This window comes from Apis laboriosa, unplaced genomic scaffold, assembly GCF_014066325.1.
Source record: "Apis laboriosa isolate Shangri-la unplaced genomic scaffold, ASM1406632v1 scaffold4_cov146, whole genome shotgun sequence".
Taxonomy (NCBI): Eukaryota; Metazoa; Arthropoda; class Insecta; order Hymenoptera; family Apidae; genus Apis; species Apis laboriosa.
The window spans coordinates 6,325,604-6,347,509 of record NW_025223501.1 but is presented as its reverse complement, the minus strand read 5'-3'; the positions used below and the strand labels follow the sequence as shown (position 1 = coordinate 6,347,509).

At 23.3% G+C, this 21,906-nt stretch overlaps 4 protein-coding genes and 1 non-coding gene across 11 annotated transcripts; 3 read left to right on the top strand and 2 right to left on the bottom strand.

The window, feature by feature from the left end:
- The first annotated feature begins 293 nt into the window (after positions 1-293).
- On the top strand, positions 294-2,241 carry LOC122717186 (dynein regulatory complex subunit 2). The gene is made up of 6 exons (XM_043941011.1): positions 294-478; positions 541-793; positions 882-1,099; positions 1,169-1,561; positions 1,626-1,763; positions 1,859-2,241. The coding sequence occupies exons 1-6, from the start codon at positions 338-340 to the stop codon at positions 2,048-2,050; spliced, it is 1,335 nt and encodes a 444-aa protein (XP_043796946.1). The 5' UTR covers positions 294-337; the 3' UTR covers positions 2,051-2,241.
- A 204-nt stretch (positions 2,242-2,445) lies between these two features.
- LOC122717038 (THO complex subunit 5 homolog) lies at positions 2,446-17,106 on the bottom strand. 4 transcript variants are annotated; one of them, XM_043940717.1, is made up of 12 exons: positions 16,938-17,105; positions 5,300-5,397; positions 5,101-5,238; positions 4,793-5,007; positions 4,636-4,711; positions 4,357-4,542; positions 4,145-4,277; positions 3,826-4,065; positions 3,638-3,740; positions 3,360-3,561; positions 2,936-3,230; positions 2,446-2,836 (listed from the first exon to the last, which is right to left on the bottom strand). In XM_043940717.1, the coding sequence occupies exons 2-12, from the start codon at positions 5,393-5,395 to the stop codon at positions 2,520-2,522; spliced, it is 2,001 nt and encodes a 666-aa protein (XP_043796652.1). In that variant the 5' UTR covers positions 5,396-5,397; positions 16,938-17,105; the 3' UTR covers positions 2,446-2,519. The 4 variants fall into 4 exon arrangements, with proteins under 4 accessions (XP_043796652.1, XP_043796653.1, XP_043796651.1 ...); XM_043940718.1 differs by lacking the exon at positions 5,300-5,397 and having other exon boundaries at positions 16,938-17,106; XM_043940716.1 differs by lacking the exon at positions 16,938-17,105 and having other exon boundaries at positions 5,300-5,489.
- Trnaw-cca lies at positions 5,821-5,892 on the bottom strand. The gene has a single exon. It is a non-coding gene; the product is annotated as a tRNA-Trp (tRNA).
- Positions 7,009-12,873, top strand: LOC122717037 (structural maintenance of chromosomes protein 4). Of its 4 annotated transcripts, none has more exons than XM_043940712.1 (9): positions 7,009-7,101; positions 7,313-7,599; positions 7,675-7,866; positions 7,976-8,152; positions 8,252-8,544; positions 8,617-8,896; positions 8,983-9,579; positions 9,888-12,016; positions 12,634-12,873. In XM_043940712.1, exons 2-9 carry the CDS (start codon positions 7,378-7,380, stop codon positions 12,749-12,751), a joined length of 4,008 nt encoding a protein of 1,335 aa, XP_043796647.1. In that variant the 5' UTR covers positions 7,009-7,101; positions 7,313-7,377; the 3' UTR covers positions 12,752-12,873. The 4 variants fall into 4 exon arrangements, with proteins under 4 accessions (XP_043796647.1, XP_043796650.1, XP_043796649.1 ...); XM_043940715.1 differs by having other exon boundaries at positions 7,034-7,101; positions 7,397-7,599; XM_043940714.1 differs by having other exon boundaries at positions 7,075-7,101; positions 7,320-7,599.
- On the top strand, positions 13,529-21,651 carry LOC122717040 (putative inorganic phosphate cotransporter). Its single transcript, XM_043940720.1, has 7 exons — positions 13,529-13,700; positions 14,893-15,026; positions 17,599-17,899; positions 19,445-19,701; positions 19,847-19,996; positions 20,777-21,151; positions 21,241-21,651. Exons 1-7 carry the CDS (start codon positions 13,646-13,648, stop codon positions 21,403-21,405), a joined length of 1,437 nt encoding a protein of 478 aa, XP_043796655.1. The 5' UTR covers positions 13,529-13,645; the 3' UTR covers positions 21,406-21,651.
- The last annotated feature ends 255 nt before the right edge of the window (positions 21,652-21,906 follow it).

Genomic DNA, 21,906 nt, shown 5'->3' with positions numbered 1-21,906 from the left:
AGTAATATATTAAATGAAAATAGCTCGATAAAAAAATCTTTTTTTCTAAATATCAAATCTTGATGTTTTTATTGATTAAACATATTATGCACTCTCCATAAAGAAAGTATCATGTGCACATTATTCGTTTCTTTATTTATATTATATATAAATTACATATATAAATTACAATAAATATACGTAAATATTATTAGTTTATTTATATAATAAATATATAATGATTAATTTGTAATTTAAAGTATTTATTCAATTTCATATTGATATAATTATTTCTCTCATTAAATTCATAATTCTTTTGATGAAGTAATACAAAATTTATTATTTTATTATTTAAAAAATGACAAGAAAAAGAAAAAATAAACGTAGTAAACTTGCTCGAATGACCGAAGAAGAACGAATACGTTGTATGCAACATCGTATCGAATTGGAATTAGAAGCTAAAAGACGTAAACAACAATTAATTGCTGTCTTTGCTAAGGTATCATTTATTATAAATTTTCTTATTATAATATCTTAAATACATATTACGAATTATTACAGAATAAATTAAAACGTGAGGAAGTGTTTTCAAAATTAAATATTGCCAAAATTAATGAAAAATGGAGATACTTTTTGCGACAAATAAAATGTAAGGAACTTCATGTATACGTAGAGTATCTTTCCACAACTTTTGATAGAAGAATAAGAGCAAAAGATTCTACAATTTCCTGTCTATATAATGAATTAAAAATAGCTGATGCAGATCATAGAAAACTTCAAGAAACTCATTCTTTATTAATTAATAATATAATCGGTACTTTTTAAATTATTTACATAAAATTGTAAATTTAATTTTATTATTTACAAATTTATATGTATAACATTATTTTATTATTATGTAGGCAAATATAAACAAAAATTGATAGAATTACATGATATGTATAAATTCAATGATATTAAAATGAATAATATGTTGGATATAATTCGAATGAAAAATTATATGGAACAATATCATAAAGAAATATCTGATTATGTAATTAAGAAATCTATAAGTACTGATCAAACGCAATCTATAAGAAAAACATATAATGCTATTAATATTTTTAACATCTTATATTTGGTAATAATATTAATTTATTGTATAAAAAAGATTAATCAAAATTTAATAAATAAATTTATTAAATATTAGGAAGAAAATATGGTATCACATCTTGTACACAAGTCTTTTTTAAATATTGAAGATCTTTGGGAACAATTGTGTAAAGTGATAAATGAATATCAAAGAACAATTGAAAATAAAAAAAAACAATATGACTATTTAAAAGAACAAGATGATATTTATCAAACATGTACAATAAAATATTCAAAAGTATATTTGCAATTACAAAATACCATTGAAAGTTTAAAATTTAAAATTCAAATATTATCACAAAAAAAGAAAGAACAAATTGAAAAACTTAAAATAAAAGATATAAACATAAAAGAAAAGTACAAAAATATTAAATATGAATTCAATATGACTCAAATGATAGATACTTCGCAATTAAAAAAACTGATTGTTATAAGTAATGAAGTTTTAAAAGTAAGAAAATATTTGCTTATTATAATTATTCTTTCTTTTTTTAATGTTACATTTTTTATTGTAGCATTTAAAAAGAATACTAGAACAAGGTTCAAAAATTCTTGAAATAATTAAAATATGTACCTCTTTAGAACCTGTACTTTTTAATTTAAAAAAATATTTCGTACAAGACGCGGTTCATACTGAATTTTCTGATACTAATGTAAGAATCAATATAATATATACTATGTACATATACATATATCATATATATCATGCATGTTTGCAATGATATTTCAAATATCATTTCTATTTCAGATTCCTATATCATGTGCAAAAATCGATAATTTTTGGAAATATTACAATTATGTAAAAGTGAATAATATTTTGTTACAGAAAGAAGGTAACAAGCTGTACAAAGAAAATAAAGATTTAAAATATAAATTACAAACATATCTTTTGAAAAACTCTAATATGTTGGCGTTACGTTCAATTAATTCATCTTTATAAATGATTTTTGAATAAAATTATTTTAAAATAATTATTAGATGTGCGAGAATTCGAAAAATGTTATGAATGAGTCGAAAGAGATCGGATTCTGAAAATATCTCATAGTTCGAGAATTTCAAAATTCGTGAAAATCATATAAAAGTTAAAATTCTCTAAAATTTTAAGAAACTTAAATTATATATGATATTACATTTTAAGATTAAATTCATCTTAAAAAAAAAAAAAAAAAAAAAAAAAAAANNNAAAAAAAAAAAAAAAAAAAAAAAAAAAATAGCTTCGAAATTTTTGACAATTTCGGATTAGAAAATAATTTCAAGAACATATCATGATCCATTTATTTTTTTTGGATTCTCGCGCATTTTTAATAATTATAAATAAAAATAAATAATATTTATATTAGAATGAAAATATTTATATTAAAATATATTTACTAAAATGTATTCATATTATTATTTTGTATTGTATTAAATTAACGATGAATAAAAATTCCACCTCCTAATTCTAAATATTTATATGGTCTAGCACGAGTACGACCTTTTACAGGATGAAAGAAAATTTTTTCTTTTGGTACAATAGTTTCTGATTCCAAATAAATATCGAAGCATGCTCGCAATCGTTGAAGTTGTGCTGATAATGTTGGTGGTTTTATCCACGTAACATTTACCTCTCTTTCAATATCTCTTAAAATATCTATAGATGCAGGTACTGTAGGATTTATACTTATATTAAATATTGGTGCTATTTTTGGATAATCTGGTTTTATAGCTATTCTAGCAATTAATTCATCTGAAAGAAAAAGAAAACAAATATAAATTAAATTAAACTATTAAAATAAATTACTAAAATAAATGTATGTATATAAAGATTGATTTTATAATATCTTACTATTTCCTCGACGAAGTATAGCTTCATAAAATATATCCAATGAAGATACTAATCCCTGTTCTTGAAAAATGGGATTTACGCTATTGCAATAATTACTCCATGAAATTGTTGAGAATTTTTGTAAAATTGCATTAAGCTTTTGTGGTAGAAGATCATTATTAGTGGTAAAAATTGGTAAATTTCCACATTCTAACTGTCGAATTTCTGTGCATAATTCTAATCTTGCTATTACACGTCTTTTAATTTCTCTTAATACACATTCAACGCTATCTTGTGTTTTTTCGCAACTCGTAAGCTGCATAATAATAATATATAAATTATTTTAAAATAATTTGATAAATTATTATAATTATTATATTGTCATCACTATTATTATAATGTATTATATTGTCATCACTATAGTTTCATATTAAAAATTTTATACCTTTTGTTCTCTAGCGTCTGGCGAAATAAAGTGCAATCCAGCCATTCTTTGTGCCCATTTGTATGGTATTCCTAATCCAAGAGATGAAAATTGACCCAAATTATGTCGATTTAATTGATAGTAATTAGCAGGATTTGGACTTTCTAATCCTAAATCTCCTGGATATAATTCACGTAAAATTGATTCTGACACAAGCATATCTCTATTAAAATAAAATTTGAATAAAGAATTTTAAAAATAATAAAATTTATATTAGTAATATATAAAAAGTGATATACCCTGTAGCAATGCCTGTAATACCATCAGTTTTTAGTTTTGATTCTACAGTTACAACTTTCAGAAACATCATATAATAAAATTGTAATGTCAATTTTGTTTCATCTGAAAGAAATTAATGTTTTAAAATATTGTTTAGTTTTACTTTATTTATAGTTTTACTTTAGTTATCAATTTTTTTATAACTAACTTTTTAATTTAATAATTATTTTCACATTTAAAGGATGTCTTTGTAATAGTTTTGTTCTTTTCTCTTCCTGTCTGGCTTCTCTAGATAACCTATGATGTCTTTTCTTGTGTACAGGTGTTTCTTCTATGATATTTTCAGAAATGGTTTCAGCATCTGAATCAGATTCTTGTAATCCATCTTGATTATTTGCACGTTTTGCTTCTTCTTCATCACCTTCTACTTTCACTATTATAGAATTATCTAGAGAAAAGGATAATATGAAAATAAATTAAAAAATATATATAAATCTTTTATATTTAAAATAAGAAAAATATAATACCATATGCATCTCTATATGCAGATGCCTTTGCATAAAGAACATATAGAGGTGATGCAAGTAATGTTGCTTTATTATGTTCTTGTCTAACTTTATCCAGTAGCAAACCAAGACTCTCTTGTAATGGCTTACTTGCCTTACAAAGAAAAATTGATTAATTACAATATGAATTATGATAATAATAAACTATAATCTTTTAAAAATATTAAAAATACTTCTAATATTGAGTGAAGTTGTGGTGCAAGGTTATCAAGTCGAGTCTGTTTCAATGCAATACTTGATGCTACTGCCTTCTTGTTTTCTGTCAATTCATCGCATAATGCAGCTAATTGTTTTCTTTGTGTCAATTCCCATTCAAGACGTGCCAATCTTAATTGATGAGGATTATGTTTTGTTATTTCCTAAAAATTTTCACTTATAATATTCACTTATAAATTTTCACTTATAATATAAACAAACTTAGCTATAATCTATCTTAAAAATCTATTTCCTACCGGTCTAGAAATATTTTCAGGTGCTTCCTTATAAAATTCTTCTTCCGATACAAGTTGTATTAATTCATCTTTAGATCTATACAATAATATATATTATATATCATATAAATTAAATGGAAATCATATATGAAAAATTTTAAAGAAACAAAATAATTACTTGAACTGAAGACATTTTACAACTTCCTTTTTTAAATGCATTACTTCGTACAATAAGTTTTGCAAATGTAAATGTCTACTGTCAACACTGCTTTTTGAAGATATAAGAGAATCTCTAGCAAACTTTGTACGAAATTTTTCCATTCTATTTAATTTTTTAAGTTCAATAAATGCTAATGACGTTTGAATTTGAAGTTCACGTATTTCGTCTTTAGCCTAAAAAATATTAAATTTAAACTTTTCAAATTATATTTAATTTTTCAAAAAAATTCAATATCTGAATTTATTTTTTTTAATTAATATACAAACATTTGTATCTCCACTAGTTTTTAACTTTGCAATTTTATTCATAGCTCTACGTATATTATCGCAAGTAGATAAAAAACTCTCAGAATCACTTTCTGGCAAACGTTCCATAGCTTCTTTCTCTTCATAACTAATTATAACCTAAATATAAAAAAATAGATACTTTAAAACTTAGATAAATTATTATTTATAATTTCTTTACCTTATATGTATCTCCATCTTTCAAAGATATACCAGAATTTCCACTAACTGATTTTCTTCTCTTTTTGGTATTATCGGAATCAATTTCTTTACCCATTTCTTTTGATTTTGTGAAATTTGACATGTGATTAATTATATGATAAAAAGAAAAATATCTAGTTAGTTTTTTTTTTTTAACTTTATTTGCGTTTATTTGTATAAAACAAACAAAATTTATTTATACAAATTCATAAACATATGCTTAATATTCTAAAAGAATAGTCAACTAATTTTATTGTCAATTATCAATTTAAATTTATTTTAAAATTTTTATAGTGAATTTTATATGATATATATTCACAGCATTAAATGTAAACAAACACTGATTATGTTTAGTTTATTTGTAGATTTATATATATAATTATTTTATTATTTATCACATTTAATTTATTTATTTGTGTTTTAATTGAAATACATATTAATTTCAATATTTTAAAAAATAAATTTTTTAAAGAAATAAAAAATAAAAAAACAGTAAAAATTTGACCCCGACGTGATTTGAACACGCAACCTTCTGATCTGGAGTCAGACGCGCTACCGTTGCGCCACGGAGTCTGTTGCAAAACGAATCTTTTCTTTAATATAATACCTTGTTTATCACATTATATATAATTAATAATTATTGATGTAAAAATATTATTTACTATTAATGTACTATTAATAAATTATATTTATATATATGTATGAACGATAAAATTAATGTATATAGTTTTTATACTTGAAATTTTATAATACAATATAAATAATTATTTATTACATTGGAATATACAGGTATATAATTCAATATTATCTTAATATATATAATATGAATATTAATATTTCTAATGTATTACATATTATATTTAAAATATTATATTAGATATTATAAAAATCTATTTTGAAAATATATATTAAGAAATATTAAATAGATACATATGTATACTATACAGTTTTATCTTTAATATAAATAAAAGAAAAAAAAAATATAAAATCAATTTTATATTTTATTTTATTAAAAAAAAAACCCACTAAATTTATGCATGATAAAATACAATAATTTTTAAGAAAATTTTTAAAAAAATTATATTTTATATGCAAAAATGATATATAGATACTTTTTATTCCAATCTATTCATGAATTGAAATTTCATTAATCTTAATTATTTTTATATAAATGTGTAATTATTATTCATATAATATCCATTGTTATATTTATTATCTATGAGTTCACTAAAAGAAACATAATAAATATTATTAAATAGATTTTTACAGAAAATAGATATTTCTTTAGAAATAATGTTATATGTAATGATATATATGTAATATGCATTGATAAATTTTTTATAATTTCACATTCACAAAAATTATAGATTCATCATTACTTTCGAAATGTATTAAGGTAAATACAAAACAAGTCAAATATTTTATATGAAAATTTTGCAATTAAAATTATATTTTAAATTCAATTTAAATTACATATTTACATTTATAATATTTTTTTATAATTTTAATTATTTTAAATATAAATATTTTCTCTTTATTATAAATAAAAATTATCATGTTGCTATTGGCAATTTAGCATACGTTAGAATTTAAATTTGAATTGGCGTCCTCTTATTTCGTTTCTTTTATATGCAATTATTTATCATTTTCTTCTAAATAAATATAAATATACATATATACATATATATACATAGTTAAGAAAATAATAGTGAAATGTATATATTTTAATATGAATTAAAATTTTATATGAGTGTATTTGTAATTTCCATGGAAACGTTAAACGTAAGTTACCGAATTGAAATAATATATATATATATATATATATATAAATTATTTTTCATTTTATTTTCTTGATTCATATTTAATTACTTCGATTATATTAGTAATTTGTAAGAATTATATGATTCCCCATATAATATATATTTCTGTTTTTTAAAATGTTGATTTGTGTACATAACCTTTATATAATAATGATTATATTCTATAATATAAGCTTATAGATTTTTATATGGATTCTGTATTGTGGATGAAATAACAGTTGAAGAAAATTATATCATTATGAGTATTCCTGATACAGATATGGAGATTGATAAAGAAAATGATTTATATATAGAGGACGAAGAAGGTGGAATAAGAATAGATGATGATATATATATACCACCGCCTCTTAAAGAAAATAATAAAATTGATATCAATGGTCCTAGATTAATGATTACTAAGATTGTTAATCAAAATTTTAAAAGTTATGGAGGTACACAAGTTATTGGTCCATTTCATCAGGTAAAAATTAAATGATTTTTGATAAAATTTTTAATAAAAATTGTAAATTATATTTAATAATTTTTCTTTTTAAAGTGTTTTTCAGCTATTGTTGGTCCAAATGGTAGTGGTAAAAGTAATGTTATAGATTCAATGTTATTTGTATTTGGCTATAGAGCTTCTAAGATTCGATCTAAGAAGATATCAGTTTTAATACATAATTCAAGTGAACATCAAAATATTAATAGCTGTACAGTATCTGTATATTTCCAACAAATAATTGATAAAGTATGATATATTTTAATTAAAAAATAAATGATTTATATAAATTATTTTTTATTAAATATTATAAATAATATTATAAATAATATATAATAATGATAATATTATATTTCAGTTAGAGATGGAGTATGATATTGTGCCAAATAGTGAAATAGTCATATCTCGAACTGCATTTAAAGATAATTCATCATATTATGAACTAAATAAGAAAAAAGTGCAATTTAAAGAGATTGCAAAAATTTTGAGATTTTACGGTGTAGATTTAGATCATAATCGTTTTTTAATTTTACAGGTATGCATTTTATTATATTTAATAATGTTAATCCCTTATAATTTTATATTATTTTATAAATATTATATCAATATTATACAATATTATATACAATATTAGGGAGAAGTGGAACAAATAGCAATGATGAAACCTAAGGCTCAACATGAAAATGATACTGGTATGCTTGAATTTTTAGAAGATATAATTGGAACAGTTCGTTACAAAGAACCATTAGAAAAATTATCAAATAAGATAGAACTTTTATCGGAATATAGAATAGAAAAGTTAAATCGTCTTAAAATTGTTGAAAAAGAAAGAGCAGCTTTAGAGGAACCTATGCAAGAAGCTATTCGATACTTGCAATTAGAAAATACAATTACAAAATTACAACATCAACTTTATTCTTATCAAAGGTAATCCATTTATTTTTTAAATTTTATTAAACTCTATTATTTGAGTTATTTGAGGAAAAATTTTTATTTCAGATTTGAAACAACAAAAGAAGTTTCACAACAGGAAAATAAAATTACCGAATTGGATAAAGATTTGTCAGAACTTAAAAACAAAATGAAAGAAATTCATAATGATAAAGAAGAAAAAAACAAAGTGATCGCAGAGAAAAATAAAATATGGGATAGCTTACAAAAAGAAAAGGATGAAATTACAACAAAATTTGATAAAATACGAAAACACGATGAGTCACTTCATGCAGAATTAGTAGAAACAAATAAAAGACGAAAAGCTAATATTGCATCTTTAAAAACAGTAAAATTTATTTTATTTATTTTTAAAAAAAAGTTAAGATATATTTTATTAATTCTAACAAGTTAATAATTAAATATACTTTATAGGAAAAATCTAAATTGGAAGAATTATATAAAGTACCAGAAAAAAATACAAAAGACATTCAAGAATATGAAAAACTTGTTGATGATCGTATAAAAAATAAAGAAAAAGAAGAAATAATATTAGAAAAATTGATGGTTGAATTAAGTAAAAAGACTAAACCATTGTTGGATCAACGTTCCGTACTTGAAAATGAATTGATAATTTTAAGAAAGGATGTTGATGAAGCCCGAGCAGCGTTTGATATTGCTCAATCCGAGTTGGAACTATATATTTCCATAGAATCAACTGAAAAAGAAAAATTAGAAAAATTAAAACATTCTTTAAAATTAACAACAGATAATTTAATGACGCGAAACGAAGAGTTGCAAAATTTGAAAAATAAAATTTCTCATAATGAACAAGAATTAACAGCGGCGGAAAAAGAATTGAGAATAGTGAAAACAAAGGAGATTGAAATAACTTCGGAATTAAAAAAGATGAAAATTTCATTCGAGGAACAAAAGATCGCTATGCAAGCAAATAAATCAAGAAACAAAATAATAGATAGTTTAATGAAGGAGAAAAGCGAAGGTAGAATTCCTGGTATTTTTGGAAGATTGGTATGTAAATTTTTTTATTAATTGTTGTGTTTTTTATATAATAAAATTGTTAATAAAATTATTTCTATACTTTGTATAAATCGATCATATTATATTAAAGTATTTATCGTTGTAAATGCTATTTGATAAATATATTTATTTTAAATATGTAATTAATAAATTATTATTTTTTTATATATTTCTTTTTTTTTTTTTTTTTTTTTAGTATATAATATATATAATATTTTATAATATTCGTATAATAATAGAAATATGTATAAGTATTATTACATAAAATTTCATAAAATCCATTTTTTTAACATGTATAGGGTGATCTTGGTGCTATAGATGTCAAATATGATATTGCAGTTTCAACAGCATGTGGTCCTCTAGATAACATTGTAGTAGATACCGTAACAACTGCACAAATGTGTATAACATTTCTTCGACAAAATGATATTGGGCGTGCAACGTTTATACCTCTAGAAAAACAACAACGTTTTTTATCAAAGTGTAAACAAAAGATACAAACTCCTGAAAATGTTCCAAGACTTTTTGATCTTATACGCGTAGAAGACGAAAGAGTATTACCGGCATTTTATTATGGATTACAAGATACATTAGTAGCAGATAATTTAGATCAAGCAACACGAATCGCATATGGTCATAAACGTTTCAGAGTAGTTACATTAAAAGGTGAATTAATCGAATTATCGGGCACAATGAGTGGAGGTGGGAGAACAGTGTTAAGAGGGAGAATAGGACAACAAATTTTGAAAAACGAACTTTCTTCGATAGATATAGAAATATTACAATCAAATTTGAATAAAACTTACGAAGAGTGCAATCAGTTTAAAATTAGATCTCAGTCTCTGGAAAATCAGATTCATAATTTAAACGTAGATTTAAGGAATATGAAAATTAATAAGGAAAAATTAAATATTGAATTGAGAACATTGGAGGAACAAAAACCTTCATTGTTGGGGCAAATTAAAGTTCAAGAAAAAAAAACTGTAAATTCAGTATCGAACCCGCAAAAAGTTGAACAATTAAAAGATGCGATGAACACTGCTAAAAATACTCTGGAAAAAGTGCAAGAAAATTCAAAAAATATCGAAGATCAAGTAATTCGGATTAATAAAGAAATAGAAACATTATCAGGAAACTCTGTTAAAAGTCAGCAAAAAAAAGTGGCTGAACTATGTAAATTAATTGATGCGACTAAAGCTGAAATATGTAAATTCCAAGTTGCTATTAAAACAGCTGAGAGAAATGTTAAAAAAATCGAACAACGAATAGTTTGTTTAGAAAATGATATACATACTAGTGAAGAAAAGCTTCGTAATTTTCAAAAGGAAAAACAAGATTTAGAAGTACAGGGAAAGGAATATTTAAAAAAACTCGATGAACTTACGGAAGCTCTTTCGGAAAGAGATGAAGCTGTGTCATCTCTCAAAGAAGAATTAAATGATTTACAGGCTAGAGAGAATAAAATAAAGACAATTAAAATAGATCTTGATCAGAAATTAGACGAATATAAAAGTTTAATTAAAAAATTGAAACAAAAATGTCTAGATTATACAAAAAGAATAAATGATTTAAAACTTCAAGTAATACCCGGTGAAAGTATCGAAGAATTGAAAGAATTAAGAGAAGAGGAACTTAATGAATTGGATGAAAATGTTCTTATAGGTAATTTGCAGAAAATTAAGAAAAGATTACCTACCGAAGTTCCGAATATGCAACTTATCGCAGAATATAAAGAAAAAGATGCATTATATTTACAACGTGTTACCGATGTAGAAAAGATAACGATTGAACGCAATAGAATAAGAGATATTTATGAAACGACAAGACGTCGTAAAATACAAGAATTTCTTGCAGGTTTTACTATCATTACTGACAAATTGAAAGAGATGTATCAAATGATTACATTAGGAGGTGATGCTGAATTAGAATTGGTCGACTCCTTAGATCCTTTTAGCGAAGGAATTGCTTTTAGCGTAAGACCTCCCAAAAAATCTTGGAAAAATATTTGTAATCTTAGCGGTGGTGAAAAGACATTGAGTTCTTTAGCTCTTGTATTTGCATTACATCATTATAAACCGACCCCTTTATACTTTATGGATGAGATAGATGCTGCCTTAGATTTTAAAAATGTTTCAATTGTTGGAAATTATATCAAGGAAAGAACAAAAAATGCACAATTTATAATTATATCTTTAAGATCTAATATGTTTGAACTTGCGGACTATCTGGTTGGAATATATAAAACATATAATTGTACAAAAAGTGTTACAGTTGATTTGAAAAAGTATTATGAAAAAAATGGAATTGCTCCTCCGACACAAAATACTTTGAAAAGTGGATATTGGACACAAGTACAAAAATTTAATAATATGCAAACAAGTCAACAAAAAGAAAATTGTAAAACACAAAAACAAAATGAAAATATAACGTAAGTAGAAATTATTTTAATATTATGTAATTGCTTAATTTTAAAAGTTAGATCGATTAAATTTCAAAAATTTATTAAAAAATTTAATTCATCAGAATATAATTATCATTATTTTATATATGATAAAATTATGATAAAATATTTATGATAAAAAAAAGATTAGTCAATGTCTTTTCTGGTTCCTGATTCCTGAAATTTTTAAATAATAAAAATTATAAATAGGATTAATAATATTTATAATTTATATAAAAATAAAAATAATACAAGCAGTATTTTTCATTAATTTATAAAAAATATTTTTCAAATAATAGAAAATTTTATAGAAGTATGAAATAATATTTATAAATATTTTTTTCTTTAATTATTATAATTATTAAATTTAAAAAAGATAAAATTATTACAATGATAAAAGTAATATTAAATTACTTTATAAATATCAATATAATGTGGTAATTATAAATATAGATTAAAATTAAAATTATATAACAAAAAAAATCATATTTAATATTTGATTTTTTTTAAATTTAATTACTTATTAAGGAAAATAAACACATTGAAATTTTATATGAGCTTATATGTAAAATTAAATATCTATATTTTTCTTTTATATCTTTCAGATTGCCTGAATTAGGTTTATGTCCAACACCGGAGAAAATACCTGATAAAGATGAATGTTCAAATACAAGTAATACAACTAATTGCAATAGATCTTTAAAAAAGAAGCTTAAAATGTAAAATACGAGATGTAAGATAATGTATTTCTGTTAAAATTTTACATATGTAGAGATATATTTCTATATAGATATATAAAATATAATGTAGATTGGAATAAAATAAAATTTTATGTAAGTTTTAAGTTTAAGTTTAAAATAATTTTAAATAATATACAAATGACTTAAAAATATACATATTTGTATATAATTTAATAAACATGATAATTACGATATATATAGTTGTAATATAAAAATCTAATTAGATATTATAAAATATTATTATCTTAAGACATTAGCTATAAAGTATATTGAGTATAAGTACAAGTATAAGTATATTGAAAAAAGTATATTCATAAACCGTTTTATACATAAAGAAAATGATAATTTTGTATATAAATCAATTGAAACTTTATACTGTAAATGACATGTAAATGAAAATTTTTGAACATTTTTAATAAATATTGTAAATAACAATATTATTTCTATATAATTTTATATGTACATACATAAAATATAATAATACAATAAATATCATTTTAGATACATTCGTGTATTATTATTGAAAAAAATAATTGAATGATAATTTAAGTTGTCTTTAAAAAAAAAAAAAAAAAAAAGATTTTTGAATATATTATTTCTGCCCAAACATTCCATAATCGTTATCACAAGTCAAGTGTAATTCAATAAAATTGTTGATTATCTTTTTTGTTTGTACGAGACATGTCACTTCAGTTTTCTTTCAAACTCCGACGAAGCAAACATTCGAAACTAATTGCGAAGAAGTAGGATAGATTTGTAAAGGAAAAAGAGAGGTTGCAGACAGTAGGCGGGGAGTAGATATGTTCGATATAAGTATCATCGAGTAACAGATTAGAATTTGAACAGTCTGTGTTTGATAGTATTGGAAATTACAGCCATGAAGAACGAGGAACTCGTCCAGAATGTACAAAAAGAGACAACAAATATTATTGGTAAATAATATTTTTTTTTTTATTTAAAATTAATGTTTTTGAAATTATTGGTAAATAATGTTTTTGAAATAGTGAATTTTAAAAACAGTGAAATCTGACTTGTATTAAGTATTATTTGAATAATTATAATTTAGTGTACATATATTTGTTTATTTTTCAGTAAAGTTTATAAATTATTTATATTTTGGATTTGTCGTTTTGAATTGATAATTAATAATTGTAATTGTAATTGATAATTAATAATTGTAATAATTGAGAAAGAAGAAGAAAGTTAATAATTTATATTTTGTAAAAGCAATTAAAATTATAATAAAAATATTATTTTTATATTATATATAATTATAAAAATATAACATCAAATGATATTTTTTTGTCAATGAAATTTTAAAAATATAACGTATGATTGATGTACTTGATGTTAAACATCTATTTTATCTGTAATAATATTCTTATACAATCGTAAAACATTTATTATTATTAATCTCTGTTTAAAAGATTGTTCAAATTTAATTTTATCCTTTATTTTTTATAATTAAATTAAGAAATATAGTTTTCATTTTATTATTATTTTATATATCTTTTTAAAACTATATTATATACAAATAACTGAAAATATAAAAATGCAAAAAATAAAATAAAATACAAAAAACTGAAAAGAAATTTATAAAATATAACGAGCAATTTATTAATATTAATTTAACTCGTAAAAATATTTAACTGGTGTAATGATTTTGTTTATATATTCCGTAGAAAGATATAAGAATTTCAAAACAATTTAAAAGATAACAAAAATTAACAATATGCGTTATATTTATATTATTTAAAAATTGGTTATCGGGTTTTTAATAAAAAAAAATATGTCAATGCTTTACATTATACATTTTCTTAAATTATCAAAGAAATTGAAATTGCTGGGAAGAAAGAGGAAAATTTATCAAACCCTGCTGTACTAATTAAATTTTTTTCGATATTAAATTTAATTATCGAATCTTATTATGTATCGTTGATTTTTATTCAAGTCTTTATTATAGTGTTATCTAATTATCTATATTTATCGTGTTTTTTCTATGTTGCAATATTAGAGATAATTTATTAAATAACCTTTNAATATTAATTTTTATTTTATAATGCTTACGATATATAGAATGTATGTTAAAAAAAAAAAAGAAAAATAAAAATTGTGTTATTTCAGGTAAACTTGGAATCAGACATTTGCAAGTTTTTCTGCATTTCTTAGGGATGGTGATAGGATATTCTCTTCGAGTGAGCATGTCGGTAGCTATTGTGCCAATGACACAGAACGAGTCCAATAGTTATCAATTCGAGGTAACTTGTATATTAAATCATATAATAATTTATATTTAAATTTCAGTTAAGTTTTCGTATACATTCGGCATAAGTAGTAAAAATTCTAAGATACTAAATTTTCATTAAATATCTCTTCATTGCCGACTAACAATAAGTAATTAACGATAAAATTAACAACTTACTAAATCAACTTTATATTCTAATATTCAAATGCGATGAAAAAGAACAATCGAACAATGTTAATAATGAAATATCTTAAATTATTTTAAAGAATAAAAATAAAATAAAATTATTAATGAATTTCTAGAGGATGAGAAATACTTTTTAAAAAAGCGACATATTCATTTTTTGTTATATATATCGCATAACTGTTATCGAAACTAGCAACATTAATTTAAAATTTATTTTTTTCTGGCATAAGTAATTATATTTTTAGAGAGATAGTCACAAGACTTTTTTTTTATATATATCTTATTTGCATATATATATTTTTTTTAAATTACTATAAAAAATTTGTAATTTGTAGGCAACACGATAATAATAACTTTATTAAAACAATCGATATTTTTTACTTATTTTCATTAAGATCGAATTGTAAGAAAAAAATGGAGAAATTTTATGAAATTAAAATTGAAATATAGTCTCTTATAAATTATTAAATTTAATAAATAAAAATATTGATCTCTTATGTAAATGAATGTTTAAAGAATAAATCTAATGTATATCTAGATATCGGTATGTGTGTAATAAGTCTTACGAAACGCTTAATCTTCTTTAAATTTGTATAATAGATGTTGAATATTATTAGTACTTAATTGCGTTATTTTAGAATTAAGTGATGAACTTTGAGTGATAAATAAATGAAAATATTTATGTATATATATTGCATAGATATTCGTCTCTACATATATACGAAGTATATTTCCATTGAATACGCAATCTTTGAATTATGAAATGAATTATAAAAATTATTGTCAAGGAAAAACAGATACTATACTTGGATAATTGGATAGAGAAATTTTCCACCAGACATATTTATATTAATATTAATTTAGAAAGATATATATGGAATAATATCTATTAAAGAAAAAGAAAAAAAGAAGAAAAGAGAAGAGAAAACAGTAAATAAATATTAAAAATTTTTTTTTTAAATACATTATTGATTTCGATTTTTAAATAGATACGATGGTACCAAATATATGTTATGTCATCTTTACATGATTTGATATAAATATATCAATGATGAGTTGTTGTTTTTATAATAATTTAATAAAAGAGAGAAAACTTGTTTATATATATGTAATAAATGGTAACGATATATCAAAATATTGAAGAAAATAATCATTTTCCATAAAAATTTCAAAAAATTCTTCTGTAATAATACATTTAGTAGTGTATTGTAAAAATATCTAGATAAACTTAACGACTTTGGTAATACTATTTGCTCGTATGTTATATAACGTTACGAATGTAAGCGGTATATGTGGATATAGGACAAAATGAATCATTCGACTTATTTCCCATAAAAAGAAAATTTTACACGAAAAAACAATTCTTCGTATTTAACTTAATAATTATTTATATATCAGTAGTTGAATTTAAAATAGTGAATTTAATAAAAATGATATATAACATATGATATATAATAAAATAAAATAAAATATGATAAAATAATATTATTATGGCAAGTAAAATTTTTCAACAATAACAAATAACAATATTATCTCTTTTGATAAATACGGATCAAACAATATCTCGGTCGACCTAGTGAAAAATATATTAATATAATTTTTGATGAATCAATGGTGAATTTACACAATGAATCTGAAACGATATGATTGATGAGAATTATTGCAACTTGATCTTACCTAGGACTTATCTTACTTATATAGTCCGATAACAAAAGAATTCTAAAGAAAATATACTTACCATTACGGTATAATCTATCCTTTATTAATAATCTATCTTCCTTCTATATCCATATTTTCCATTCATATAATATACACAATGGATATTCAATACTCGATATTTCCGTATACGCGTTTGGTAATGTAACATAAATTATCGAATAACGTACGAAATATAGAATGATAGAAGCACATCCAGTTACCACATTATATAATATATGTGTGTTTTATTATCACATTACTGTATATATTATTATGCAATGAAACTGATAAAGTTTTAACAATATTTATAACGAACCGTATTATTTACGTATTATCATTACTTATCATTATACCTTATATATTTTTGTTTATCCGTTACCTTTTCTTTTCAAAAGTAAATTAAAAAAAACAATGGATATTTAAAAATAAAATATTTTCAAAATCTCCGTGTATCAAGTTTTTTTACAATAGGTCAGTTGGAATGAGTTCGAATCATTCATTGTTGTAAACGATTTTACGATATTTAAATCAAAATAATTTATACGAGCACGCACACGAACGTGGTGACGTAGTGATAGAGAGAAAAAAAAAATTTAATGAAAACAAAACGGTCTATTTCTATTATCTTGAGATCTGATTATTTTAGAGATTTCCATTTACGAACATTTGTAATAAAAATCGTTTTTATCGTGTGTAATTAGGTTTACAATTGGTCGTCAACCGAAAGTGCAACAATACTCTCCTCTTTTTTTTGGGGCTATACGATCATGCAAATACCAAGTGGTTATATAGCGGCATTTTGGAGTGCTCAAAAATTATTGAGTTTCGGACTGCTACTTTGCGGAATCTTGAATATTTTGACACCAACTCTTGCCCATTACGGTGGTTATTTGGCTGTCTGTGCTTGTAGGGTAGGCATGGGACTTTCTCAGAGTTGCCTGTTACCGAGTATACACACCCTTCTTTCTAAGTGGGCACCACCGACTGAACGGGCACGACTCGGTGAGAATACTTAATAATATCCTTTTATTAATTTTATTTTCCATATTTTCAAACTTTTTATATTTCTTCAATCCAATTAACTATTTATTAATTATTTATTAACCATCGTTGCATTAATTTGAGTGTTCAATTTGAATGTAATTTATATCACGTAACGTATATGTATGTTAATTTTTCATTTCGCGTCAATTTTTTGCTTTGCTTCTCCAGCAAGTTTTAATATTTAATATTTATCGATATATATGATATTTATTCGATATATCGTTCAACGGGAAGAAACGGTAGCGAATATCGATCGATCGATTCGTTCGAGATGCATTCGTGTTTGTGCAGCAAGTGTAAATCGGAACGATTTGCATGTATTTACCAAAAGACATGCAAAATTCATTTATCGCGTGTATAATGAGACAACACGAGGTACTTAAATGTAGATTCGTTCATAGTCATCGTACAAGTATGATTTTAACGTGATATAGTATACATTTTTTTCGACCTTGAATTTTATTCCACTAATCGATCGTATCGCTTAAGTTTACAACATAACTTTACTTGGTTTACGACCTTCCTATTCTTCCCCACTATTCCTTTCGTAATTATGTCATACTCGTACTTCGAATTAAGCGAGGAAGAAGCTACAAAGAATTATCCCTGAATATCGAATACGCGTACCCTTGGATGAACGGCGATTCCATAACCTCTATTTCGACACGTGTGGTAAATCTATAATTTACCGTACATGTTGAGAATTTGAATTTTGAATATTAACCTTCTTTGTATTTATATAAGATACAGGATATATACGCATACGTGTACATATATTCTGATGATATGATCGGATAGTGAATGATACCGTGTGAAAAAAATTAATGAAAAATATGGAATGCAATTTTTTCATTCGAGGTTTATTCATTTTCGAACAAAAAAAAAAAAGACAATGGAACTTGAGAATCCATCGCTTATGCATATTCCTTTCGAAATTTTCCCGGAAACAAATGTTTAAGCGATAAAATTTTATTCCATATTTTTTTTCCTTATTTTTCGCACATAGAGTAATCATCTATTAATAGTTTATTCGTATTCGTATTTCTAATCGAAAAATAGTTAATTTTAAGTTATATTCGAAAGTTTTTACATCACATTTTGAAATATTTCTCATAAAATGCACGAATTTTTAAATTTTTAAGACAACATCGATATTGAATAAATATTATTTTCATACTATGTATAGAAAATAATATGAATGAATTTATCGAATATTTGTATATTGAAATATTGGTTTAAGAATAAGATATACGTAGAATATATGTTATTTTGACGAATAATCAATTTTGTTATTAGAATTTATTCACGTTGCATAAAATTTCGCTAAAACATTCGCCGATTGTACACAATTGAATCATAATCCATAATCATAATTATCATAATTATCAATTATCATAATTATCATATTTATTTATTATCTATTTATCTATTTATTTATTATTTATTATCATATTACAATTATCATAATTATACATATCGCTTAATATTTTTTTTTAATTTTAGGAACACTTGCTTATGCCGGTGCACAATTCGGTACCGTGATTTGTTTTCCAATTTCTGGATTGTTAGCATCATCGAGTGCCGGCTGGCCATCTATTTTTTACGTATTTGGCGCTTTGGCCGTGATTTGGGGCATTATATTCTTCGTATTTGGTTCGGACAGTCCTTCTAAGCATTCGCGAATATCGGAGAGAGAAAGGCGATATATCGAAAACAGTTTAAAAAGTAGCGAGGAAAAAGAAAAACCGAGCAACGAAACGGTAAGAATTTATTTCTTTTATCTCTCGTTTCAATGATCGAAAAAAAGAAAGAAATCGTCTATAAAATATAATATAACAATGTATGTATCTATACTTTATATAATTATTTATCGTTTTATGTTTTGATTATGATTTATTATTAAAGGCAATGAAAACACCGTGGAAAGCTATTTTCACATCGGTGCCGATGTGGGCTCTAATAATTGTGCATTGCGGACAAAATTGGGGTTATTGGACCCTTATCACGGAATTACCAACTTATATGAATGACGTTTTGGAATATAATTTGGTAGATGTAAGCAAAAATTTATTTTATCTTTGATTAATTTAATTTTATTAAATTTAAACATTCGACCATCGAAAAGATTATATTCTTATGATAAGAAAATTATTTCAGTGCTTTTTTATCAAATTGTTTTTAGTAATAGAATATAACGAATATTATCGAAAAAACGAGATGAAGAAAAGTGAATGTATAGCTTATTCGTCGTATTCGTTACTTATCTTATCCATGTATCACATTTTATATATTTTATATCAATTGAAACAATAGAAAGATTATATCAATTAGAAAAATAGAAGAATGGAAAGAAATTTACTTTGAAACAAAGATATACGAACTTATTTTTATAAAATTGAACAATTTAAAATTTTAAAAAAAAATGATTGTTATGATTAAACTTGACACCATTTTTTTTTTAATTTTTTTCTTTCGCGTAATTTGATAATTATTGATATAAAAATATACGGTTTTTATAGTCGAAAAACATTATCTTATACTTAATATCTATATATATAAGAATTAATTGTATTTATAATGTTACTCGTATAATGTTACTCGTAATTGATCTGATGAGCAAGCTTTGTACATCGAACAAGTTACCTACATCGGGTAATGTAGCATCAAATTTCAAAATTGGAAATCGATTGATGGAATAAAGATGGTATAGATAATGTAATATCAGGGAAAAGAAAAAAGAAAATTGAAAATCAGATTTTTTATATATTTATATATTTTCTATATACATACATATATATATATTCATATATCTTTTTATCTTTCTTTTTTTTTCAGAATGGTATGATATCGGCGCTTCCCTATTTAGTGATGTGGATCTTAAGTTTTCCGGTATGCTGGCTGGCCGATTATGCTTTAAAGAAGGGTATCTCGGCAGGAATAATTAGAAAAGTTTGCAACACAATCGCACACTGGGGACCAGCGATAGCGTTGATTTGTCTTGCAGCGATGTCGGTGCAGGATCACAAAGTGGCTGTAATTATTCTTGTGATAGCTGTAGGGTTAAACGCTGGTTCTCTATGCGGATTTCAAATTAATCACATCGATCTAAGTCCGAATTTCGCCGGTAGAATGATGTCTATCACCAATTGTATCGCATCCATCGTCGCGATAATTGCACCAATGGTTTGCGGCCTCATCGTAACGCAAAAGGTATATTATTAATCGAGTTGATTTTCTTTAAGTTAAGTTATTAACAAATTAGATAATTATATTAATATAACGGTAATATATTTTTACAGAAAAACGTTACCCAATGGAACATAGTGTTTTATTTGTCCGCCGCAATTTATATTTTAGGAAATTTAATTTTTATCATATTTGGCAGCACTGAGATTCAACCATGGAACAATCCAAAAACTGCGAATCCTCAAAAACAAAGTGACAAAGAATTAACGGTTGTATGAACATTTAAAGATATATATGTGAGTATATGTACAAATTAACGAATTAATCGAATACCAACGATAAGTACAATATGATAATAAATTTCCGTACTTAAAAGTTAACTAGTCGCATTGCTCAAAAATGTTAAATTTAATAATATATATAAATTTAGTAATATATATATATATATATAATAGCTATCGCATAAGTTAGAAATTGAAGTAAAAAAAAAATAGAGAAACTATTTTATTTAATCTAAATCAGAAGAAATTGGAAATTTTCACAATTATTTGTGAAATGATGATATTTTACGAGAAATTTATGACCAATTTTAATTTAATTTATATTTATACGAAACGAAAGTAAAAAATTATATTATATGAATATTTACACGATGCAACATTTATAAAAATATTTTTTTATCGCGTTTCGATGTAAATATATTAATAAAGTACCATTTTCTTCTATTCAGTTAGATACAGATAGTTATATTACTAGTATATACATACTATATACTTATT

Coding starts and splice junctions, on each gene's coding strand:
- LOC122717186 (XM_043941011.1), top strand. CDS start 338: ATGACAAGAAAAAGAAAAAATAAACGTAGTAAACTTGCTCGAATGACC. Junction 479..540: donor TAATTGCTGTCTTTGCTAAG/GTATCATTTATT, acceptor GAATTATTACAG/AATAAATTAAAACGTGAGGA. Junction 1,764..1,858: donor CTGAATTTTCTGATACTAAT/GTAAGAATCAAT, acceptor TTTCTATTTCAG/ATTCCTATATCATGTGCAAA.
- LOC122717040 (XM_043940720.1), top strand. CDS start 13,646: ATGAAGAACGAGGAACTCGTCCAGAATGTACAAAAAGAGACAACAAAT. Junction 19,997..20,776: donor TGGAATATAATTTGGTAGAT/GTAAGCAAAAAT, acceptor TTTTTTTTTCAG/AATGGTATGATATCGGCGCT. Junction 21,152..21,240: donor GCCTCATCGTAACGCAAAAG/GTATATTATTAA, acceptor ATATTTTTACAG/AAAAACGTTACCCAATGGAA.
- LOC122717038 (XM_043940716.1), bottom strand. CDS start 5,422: ATGTCAAATTTCACAAAATCAAAAGAAATGGGTAAAGAAATTGATTCC. Junction 4,543..4,635: donor CTGAAAATATTTCTAGACCG/GTAGGAAATAGA, acceptor GAAAATTTTTAG/GAAATAACAAAACATAATCC. Junction 2,837..2,935: donor TATACTTCGTCGAGGAAATA/GTAAGATATTAT, acceptor TTTTTCTTTCAG/ATGAATTAATTGCTAGAATA.
- LOC122717037 (XM_043940712.1), top strand. CDS start 7,378: ATGAGTATTCCTGATACAGATATGGAGATTGATAAAGAAAATGATTTA. Junction 8,153..8,251: donor ATCGTTTTTTAATTTTACAG/GTATGCATTTTA, acceptor ATACAATATTAG/GGAGAAGTGGAACAAATAGC. Junction 8,545..8,616: donor CAACTTTATTCTTATCAAAG/GTAATCCATTTA, acceptor TTTTTATTTCAG/ATTTGAAACAACAAAAGAAG.